Source organism: Ischnura elegans, chromosome 3, assembly GCF_921293095.1.
Source record: "Ischnura elegans chromosome 3, ioIscEleg1.1, whole genome shotgun sequence".
Lineage (NCBI taxonomy): Eukaryota > Metazoa > Arthropoda > Insecta > Odonata > Coenagrionidae > Ischnura > Ischnura elegans.
Genome location: NC_060248.1, coordinates 137,460,257 through 137,470,122, shown reverse-complemented (window position 1 = coordinate 137,470,122; position 9,866 = coordinate 137,460,257). Strand labels below are relative to the sequence as shown.

Sequence of the window (9,866 nt, the reverse complement as noted above, 5' to 3'; positions counted from 1 at the left end):
CTTGGTATCATGGCCACCTATAATACAGGCCGGAACATGGAATTTTGGCAACGCTGTGCCGGGGTGCGATTGTGTTTGCTGAAGAGCATGGCGACTTATGCGTGAAGAGTGTCCGTGTGACCTAAGAAGCATTAAATCTCTTGTTAAAAAGGCAGAACTGGACTTATTTTGTGGATATCCCATTGGCTAAAGGTACGTACAATAGTTTAAAGATATTTTTTGGGAGCTGAAGGAGGAAAATCACGTTTATTACTTCAAAAGTATTGTGATCACATGCCGGCCGGCCATTAATGGAGGGGAATTGAGAGTGCAACAATACTGGTTTTAAATGGGGAAAAAGAATTATTTTTCTGTACTGTGTTTTGCCTTACGGCAAGTAAAATAGTTAAAAGATATTCTCAGTGTATTGTGAGTGGATATTCAGCAGTATTTCATCCAAAGCATTGCGTCTCTTGGCGGCCGGCCACGAAGGAACATTAAGAGAACACAAATGAAACGAAGTGTATTTGTCGGGTATTTAAATGCTGCGTTGTTTTTTATAATATTATTATTCTTGAGTTAACAGTGATTGCTATATTTGGTTGCCTTATGAATAACTATGTGTAGCTGTATCTATAATAACGTCGTATATTATTGAAGGAAGAATGGCTACTCATTAACTCTATTAATGTTTCTAGGTACTAATGTCATTCATATTTTCCAAACTAATCATGAATGCACTCCTTTTTTTCTGTAATCAGCGAAACTATTTTTATTCATGCAACTTTCCATTGTTTTCATTTAAGGTGCCCAAACGTTATCGTGTGCCATATTGCAGAAGCAACTACCTATCCACCAAGAACAAGGGGTATGTGACTGTGTTCCAGTTCACCAAAGATGAACGCAGTTGACAGAAGTGGCTGAAGAATATCCCTCGGAAGGATTGGAATCTTTCTTCAAGCGCAATAGTTTGCGTCAAGCATTTTGCTGAGCAGGATATCCTACACCGTGTAACTTACATGAATAAGAACGTTGAAGTGAAAAGTTACGAGTTAGATCGCCTAAAGTTGTCCCCTGGTGCTACTCCCACAGTGTTTCAGGCCCTCTCCTCTTCTTAAAACTTCTTATTGTGATCAGTGAACCATGAAAATCTGTGAAAATAAGTAGATGAGTTGTACTTCTAAGAAATGAAATCAGGAAATATTGTATGAATCAGTGGAACAGGAAAAGACTGCTGATGAAATGATAATATTTATCATTATTTCCGAAATACATGCTAATTTGACATCTGGCCGCCTTCTACTACTGAAGGTACATTGGAAAATCAATTGCTACTAAGTGATACGGAATATATAAGTGGTATTTTGAACTAATTCATCTTTCCCTTGCAGGTAGAACTTCTTGTTGTGATCAGTGAACTATGAAAACCTGTGAACATAAGTAGATGTAAATCTTGGAAATGAGATCAACAAATATTTTATGAATCGGTGGAACATGAAAGAACATTGATGAAATGTCAATATTTGTTCTCTTATCGATAAGGGCACCTTAATTGATAATTATCCGCCTTACAATATTCTAGGTATATTGAAAATCCAAGGGTACTGAGTGATATATCTATACGTGGTATTTTTGAACTAATCCATCTTTCTCTTGCAGGTAAAACTCCTTATTGTGATCAGTGAAGCATGAAAATCTGTGGAAATAATTAAAGATGAAATGAACGAATATTGTATGAATTAGTGGAACATGAAAGAACTTCTGAGGAAATGACTATATAAGTTTTCATATTGAAAATACTTAGTAAATTGACGTCTAGCCGCCTTCCAATACAGTAGGTATATTGGAAAATCCATGAGTGCTGAGTGAAATTACATATATGTATGTAGTATTTAGAACAATATAATAATTTTCTCTGCAGCTAAAACTCCCTTTTGAGTGAACGTTTGTTAGTGAACCTTGAAAATTTGGCCATATAATCAATTATGAAGAACCTGTTGTGGCTACCATTATCGAGATTAATTCAATAATTTCCTCTCGTTCGTAAAATTTGATTTTCTTTTAATAAGTATTGAGTTAAATGTTAGTATAATGTTATTTGTTGAGATATTTTTCCAATTCGGAAGTCGTTAATATTATTAGTCGTTTATCTTCCTTGTGGCTTCATATTTTTTAAACGTTGTCCAATTTATATAATGCTAAGACTAGTTTTTTTTATATCACATAGTTTTCTAATTAGCCCTAACATTTGTACTGATCATTTTTTTCCATCAGGTAATGTGGTGCCTGTGAAACTGATAGCTGTTGCTGGTGACGGTTCATCGGTGAACTTCAAATGGCAAGATCTATGGAGGTTGTTTCCAGCTGAAATTGAAATTAAGAACCTGTGGCAGCTTTTATTTATTCCACTTTCTGGAGTAATATTTATGCTTTTATGGCCATGTCTTGTGACATTGTGAGGTTGTTTGACCTCTTCAATATGAAATGTTTACCGGAAAATGTATATATCTGATTTTTAGTTTAAATAAATGTTGTTGAACTTCATAAATTATTTTTCTCTCCTGAAATACCGCGACGAAAGGTGCTAGAAAATAACGAATTACTTTTTAACATGTTAATTTTTTAGGTTATGCAGGGAGGTGAAATGATGTTTATTTAAAAGCCGCTCTTTATTTCTAAGTCAATAAATTTTATAGGGTGTTCTTCCATATTAACAACCAATGGGTTAAGTAGTAAACTAAACGGTATTTCCTTCTTGGTCTGAACTTCTGGGACGTCGATCGCAGTACTTAAATATATTTCCGTGAATAATCTCTCGTATCCCTTGGCTTGTTATTAGTTCTCACGATTACTTTTAATAAATAGCTGTTAAAATACGAAATATAACTACTCTAATAACTCAACCCTACCGTAATTTTTAGCTTAACTTTAGGGAAGGTGAACGGAGGTCCAACCGTATTAACGTCAACAGCTGAGAGGCCGATCCACCGCACCCCAGGCGATGTGCAGAGTAGCACCCCTGACGTCACGTAAAGCGCTGTCGCCAAATTGCATGTTCCGGCCTGTATTATAGGTGGCCATGTTGGTATCCTTGGTATACATGTGGATGTACATCTAAATTCAAGATGGCCGAAAGCGGAATATTATTTGAAAATGTAAACAAAGGCGAATTTTAAGGCTCGAGGCGCATAGAAAAGTACAAATCAATTGGAAACCGTTATTATATTATTATTTGATGCACAATTAGGCCCCGGGAGTGATTTTGGTTTCATAACGTTTGGGTTAACATTTTTGGTGAACATCTTAATGCCGGTATTAATTAGCCTTTAACATTATTTGGTGACTAGAATATGTCCAGTAATGATAAAGTGGTTTGGTTTTGATGCCATCTAACTATGGGCAAACATGTTTGAGCAACATTTCAGTGTAAATATTTGATGTGAACTTGGGGTAACATTTCTGATGAACATTTTGCTTACGAGGCATTTATCCCCATTTTCATCATTGTGGGGTAAAAATTCAATAGTGAATAATAAATAGGTAAACGCTTATTGTTATATTTCAACTAGAACGCTGATTTGATGTAAATTTAAGCAATGGGAGTTATTTTGGTTTCATAACGTTTGGGTTAACATTTTTGATGAACATCTTAATGCCGGTATTTTTGACCTATTAGATTATTTCGTGAATAGTATTTGTCTCTAAATCATTAAGTGGTTATGTTTTGATGTCATCTAACTATGGGCATTAATGTTTGAGGAATATACCAGTGTAAACATTCGATGTGAACTTGGGGTAACATTTCTGATGAACATTTTGCTTACGAGGCATTTATCTCTATTTTCATTGTTGTGGACTAAAAATTCAATAGTGAATAATGAATAGGTAAACATATCGTGTTATTATACAACCATAACGCTGATTTGATGTAAATTAAAGCAATGTGAGTTACTTTGGTTTCATAAAGTTTGCGTTAACATTTTTGGTGTACATCTAAATGTCGGTATTAATAGGCCTTTTACATAATTTAATGACTAGAATATGTCTCAAAATGATAAAGTGGTTTGGTTTTGATGTCATCTTACTATGGGAAATCATGTTAGAGGAATGTATCAGTGTAAATATTCGATGTGAACTTGGGGTAACATTTCTGATGAACATTTTGCTTACGAGGCATTTATCCTTTTTTCATCATTGTGGGGTAAAAATTCAATAGTGAATAATAAAAAGGTAAACTTTTCTTGCTATATTTCAACTAGAACGCTGATTTGACGTAAATTAAAGCAATGGGAGTTATTTTGGTTTCATAACGTTTGGGTTAACATTTTTGATGAACATCTTAATCCCGTTATTAATTGGCCTTTTACATTATTTCGTGAATAGTATTTGTCTCTAAATCATGAAGTGGTTATGTTTTGATGTCATCTAACTATGGGCATTAATGTTTGAGGAATATATCAGTGTGTGGTGGAGCCCTTCATTACGAGCGCCGTCACCAAGGTCAGCACCTGGTTGAGGTCATTGCCCTGGGACCCTGAGGTCCCTGCCGCTGCCGCCAGGGTACGCAGAACATAGCGCCAGCAAGGCGCCGCGAGAGAGAGACGCTTACGAGAGGGCAATAGAGAAGGACTATCTCGCGTGAGAGACATTAAACAAGTGTATCGCTTACCATCGCAATAAACGTGGTCGCAAATACTTTAGTGTGTTGATTGAGGCGAGGTTAATATACCAACACTAACCTTTCCCTTTAATGGTGACCCCCGGCGCGAATTATTTTCTCGAAAAAAAAACTTTTTTCGAACCACGTGCGCGACCACGCCGAGTTCCGTTAGCCATGCCGCCGACATCGCGCGAATCCTTGGCCATCAAGTCTCTAAGTTGATATTTTTATTGTGATCCTGTGCTATGTGCGTGTGTAAATAGTTTTCCTTATTTTGTGTTTATTATATTGTGTTTGTGAAGATGCCCGATCCACCAGCATCGCAACCCGGCGCGGACCGCATCGCCGTTCGAGCACCACCATTTTGGCCGGAGGAGCCTTCTCTATGGTTTTCCCAGCTAGAAGGACAATTTTATCTTGCTGGTGTCAAGGAGGACGAAACCAAATTTTGGTTCGTGGTTTCGCAGCTAGATCACCGCTACGCGCAGGAGGTAAAAGACATTATATCGTGCCCTCCGACCTCTGATAAGTACAATACTTTAAAAAGTGAATTAATTAAAAGACTCTCCGCATCGCAGGAGCATAAATTAAAACTCCTCTTGGAGCATGAGGAGATGGGGGATAGGAAACCATCCCAGTTTTTGAGACATTTGCGGGATTTAGCGGGTAACTCCGTCACGGACGATTTCCTAACATCGCTGTGGCTTTCACGTCTACCGAGCCATTTGCACGCTATTTTAGCGGCTCACGATGCCCCAGACCTCAACGCCCTTGGGTCCTTAGCGGACCGCATAAACGAAGTGGTCCCCCGTGCAACGGCTCCCCCTTCCCTCAGTGTAAGTGAAGTTGCCCCCACCTCTCAAACCTGTGCCGCAGGCTGTTCGCAGATAATGGCCTCCCTCATCGCCAGAATGGACGAGCTCACCCGGCAGGTAGGCGCACTCTCCGTCTCGGGGCACCCTCATTATCGCCGTCACAGATCCCGTTCCCGCTCCCGAAAAAGTGCCTCACGCCCTATGTCACCAGGCCCTCGCGACCCGAATGTCTGCTGGTACCACTGGCGCTTCGGCAAGGACGCTCACAAGTGCATTCCCCCCTGTTCCTACACTCCGGAAAACATCCCGGGCAGGTTGTAAATGCGGCTGCCGACCCTTGCCCTACTTCCAGCCGCCTTTTCATGACCGACGTGTGCACTAAGGTGCAATTCCTGGTGGACACCGGAGCGGACCTATCAGTGTATCCGCGCTCATATGTAAAAGGACCACGGACGCGGACAGATTATCAATTGTTCGCCGCGAACGACTCAATTATTCACACTTACGGCTGGGAAACTTTAAATTTGAATTTTAACCTTCGTCGTGATTTCACTTGGCGTTTTGTGGTCGCCGACGTATCGAAGCCAATCATTGGCGTCGACTTTTTAACTCATTTTGGACTTTTGGTGGACGTGAGAAACGCCAAACTTATCGATGGCACCACCTCACTGCATGCCATCGGTAGCATCGGCGTCCACTCCGGGGACCAAATAAAAGCGGTTGTTGGTGAGTCCCGTTTCCACACCCTTTTGTCCCGTTTCCCAGAGATTACTCGCCCGGCAGGGACCCCGGGAAGACAAAACATTCAACCGTGCACTTCATACGCACCACTCCCGGCCAGCCCGTATGCAGCAAACCCCGACGCCTGGCCTCGGATAAGCTCGAAGCAGCCAAGAGGGAATTCGAGTTGATGGTGCGAATGGGTACCGCCCGCCGTTCAGACAGCAGCTGGTCGTCAGCCCTCCACCTCGTCCCGAAAAAAGGTAACGAGTGGCGCCCCTGCGGTGACTACCGCGCTTTGAACGCCCGCACTATACCCGATTGTTACCCCGTCCCTCACATAGAGGACTTTTCCTCTTCCCTTAGTGGAGCCCGAATTTTTTCAACTATAGATTTAGTAAGGGCATATAACCAGATTCCTGTGCACAAGGAAGATATTCCCAAAACCGCCATCACCACACCCTTTGGACTTTTTGAATTTCCTTTTATGTCATATGGACTCCGCAATGCGGCGCAAACATTCCAAAGGTTTATTGACGAGGTGCTCAGAGGCCTAGATTTCACTTACGCCTATCTGGACGACATTTTGATCGCCTCTAAAGACGAGGACGAGCACGAGCGCCACCTAAGCGAACTTTTCCTTAGGCTTAGTGATTACGGTGTCGTTATCAATCCCTCCAAGTGTGTTTTTGGTGTGTCACAAGTGACATTTTTAGGTTATAGCGTAAGTGTTGACGGTACAAAGCCATTAAAAGACAAGGTCAGTGCCATTCAAGAATTTCCTGAGCCGGTGACTATCAAACAGTTACGTCAGTTTTTGGGTATGGTCAACTTTTATAGACGTTTCCTACCCAACGCGGCGTCATTACAGGCGCCACTCAATGATTTATTACGTGGTGGAGTGCGAGGAAATGACGAGATCACATGGACGCCCGAATTGCGCCTCTCATTTCAAAAGTGCAAAGACGCCCTCTCCAACTTTGCCCTCCTCGCCCACCCAGTTCCCTCCCTCCCCCTAGGCCTTTTCACCGACGCCTCGGATTTTACCCTGGGGGCAGTTCTGCAACAACAGACAGACACCGGTTGGAAACCCTTGGGTTTCTTCTCTAAAAAACTCAATGCTGCAGAAAAGAAGTATAGCCCATACGATAGGGAATTATTGGCCATTTACCGTGGAGTTCGCTACTTCCGACATATGCTCGAAGGGCGAACTTTCACGATTTTCACGGACCACAAACCATTAACATATGCCTTTAAACAAAAGTTCGACAAGTGCTCACCCCGGCAATTCCGCTACCTTGACTTGATTGGCCAATTTTCTACGGATATCCGTCATGTAGCGGGGGCCGACAATGTCGTTGCGGACGCCTTGTCCCGAATTGAGGAAGTGACTCGTGGTATTGATTTTGAGGCACTAGGCCGTTCCCAGGAGACTGACGAGGAACTGGCCTCCCTTATCAAATCTGAAACAACTTTAATTCTCAAGAAAGTGCCAATCCCCGGGTGCAGTGTACATTTAATGTGTGATACATCTACCTCAAACATTAGACCATATGTCACACCAGCTTTCCGTCGCCAAGCATTCGACTCGATACACAACCTTTCACACCCTGGAGTGAGAGCCACCGCCAAATTAATGACAACTCGTTTTGTGTGGCCATCAATCAAAAAAGATTGCCGCCAGTGGGCTCGTTCCTGCATCCCCTGCCAGCGATCTAAAATCACACGGCACGTCTCCTCACCTCTTTCTAATTTCTCTCTGCCAGGAAGGAGATTTGAACATATACACATAGATCTTGTTGGTCCCCTCCCCATCTGCCGTGGTTACCGCTACTGCCTCACCTGTATAGACCGTTTTACACGGTGGCCTGAGGCCATTCCTGTCGAGGACATCTCCGCCGAAACTGTGGCACGTGCCTTCCTTCGGGATTGGTTGTCCCGCTTCGGCATGCCTCAGAGAATTACCACGGACCAAGGCAGGCAATTTGAGAGTGCCCTTTTCCGCCAGCTGTCCAATATAGCCGGTGCAATGTGTTCGGGGGTCCAGGGCGGATCCCCGCAAGGATACCCCTCGAGGACCGGGAACCAAGTCTGAGACTTATACGCCCGGGCCTCTCGAGAGGGGGAGGACAGATAGGAACAAAGGATAGAGGCATCGCCGCGATTAGAGCCCGACGACGCCTCAGGGAAAGGACGGGGAAGGAAGGACGGGACGAGGAGTCCTGCACCGTCACAAGGCGGGCAGGTCCTACTATAAGCGAAACCAAGCAATATGCAATTAATATTCTAACGACCTTGGGGGATTATTCTACGAGGAAGAATAATCCAACGATCAAATCGTTAGATTATAGCCGGTGCAGTCCACTTGAGGACATCAGCATACCATACGGCAGCAAACGGTATGGTGGAGCGCTTCCACCGCCAATTGAAATCTGCCATCCGCTGCCACCAAACGCAGCAGTGGGTGGATGTACTGCCGGCAATCCTCTTGGGTTTCCGATCTGCGCTGAAGGAGGATATTCAAGCCACCCCAGCGGAGCTCGTATACGGCGAACCACTAAGACTTCCAGGCGAGTTCCTCTCCCCAACCAGTGGCCCCACCCCCAACGCCACCTATTTCACCTCCCAGCTCCGGGAGCACTTTCGAGGCCTAAGCCCTCGACCAGCAGCACGCCATGGCACACGGCATGCCTTCATCTATAAGGACCTGCCATCAGCATCTCACGTTTTTGTGCGTCATGACGCAAGTCACGGTGCCCTTCAGGCCCCTTACAACGGTCCATACAAGGTCCTACAGCGGGATGGTAAAACTTACAAAGTGCGTTTGCCAAACCGTGATGCAAACATTGCCATTGACCGTTTGAAACCTGCGTACATCACCTCCGAGGAGCCAATCATCCCTGAGGAGAGGAGTGAAATCCTCATTCCGACCACCAGGAGGCAGCCTTCAACCCAGGTGTTGCCATCTACCAGCATCCCTCCAGCTGATGGGCCAACTCCTGCACCCGCAGCTCCAGGGGCAGAATATACGCTGCCCAGTGGCCGCCCTAAGAGGCGTGTCCGTTTCCCGCAGCATCTGCTGGACTACCACCTCTAACCAATTTTTTTTCTCCTCCACGTATTTACAAATTTTCTGCTCTTTCTTTTTCCTTTTTTTTTTCTTCTCCACGCTAGGGTTACTCACTGCCAGGGGGGTGATGTGGTGGAGCCCTTCATTACGAGCGCCATCACCAAGGTCAGCACCTGGTTGAGGTCATTGCCCTGGGACCCTGAGGTCCCTGCCGCTGCCGCCAGGGTACGCAGAACATAGCGCCAGCAAGGCGCCGCGAGAGAGAGACGCTTACGAGAGGGCAATAGAGAAGGACTATCTCGCGTGAGAGACATTAAACAAGTGTATCGCTTACCATCGCAATAAACGTGGTCGCAAATACTTTAGTGTGTTGATTGAGGCGAGGTTAATATACCAACACTAACCTTTCCCTTTAAGTGTAAACATTCGATGTGAACTTGGGGTAACATTTCTGATGAACATTTTGCTTACGAGTCATTTATCTCTATTTTCATCGTTGTGGAGTAAAAATTCATTAGTGAATAATGAATAGGTAAACATATCGTGTTATTATACCACCAGAACGCTGATTTGATGTAAATTAAAGCAATGGGAGTTACTTTGGTTTCATAAAGTTTGGGTT

The 9,866-nt window shown here is 43.7% G+C and overlaps 1 protein-coding gene across 1 annotated transcript; it reads left to right on the top strand.

The window, feature by feature from the left end:
- The first annotated feature begins 8,575 nt into the window (after positions 1–8,575).
- On the top strand, positions 8,576–9,271 carry LOC124155306. Its single transcript, XM_046529024.1, has one exon. It carries the CDS (start codon positions 8,576–8,578, stop codon positions 9,269–9,271), a length of 696 nt encoding a protein of 231 aa, XP_046384980.1.
- Positions 9,272–9,866: the final 595 nt, after the last annotated feature.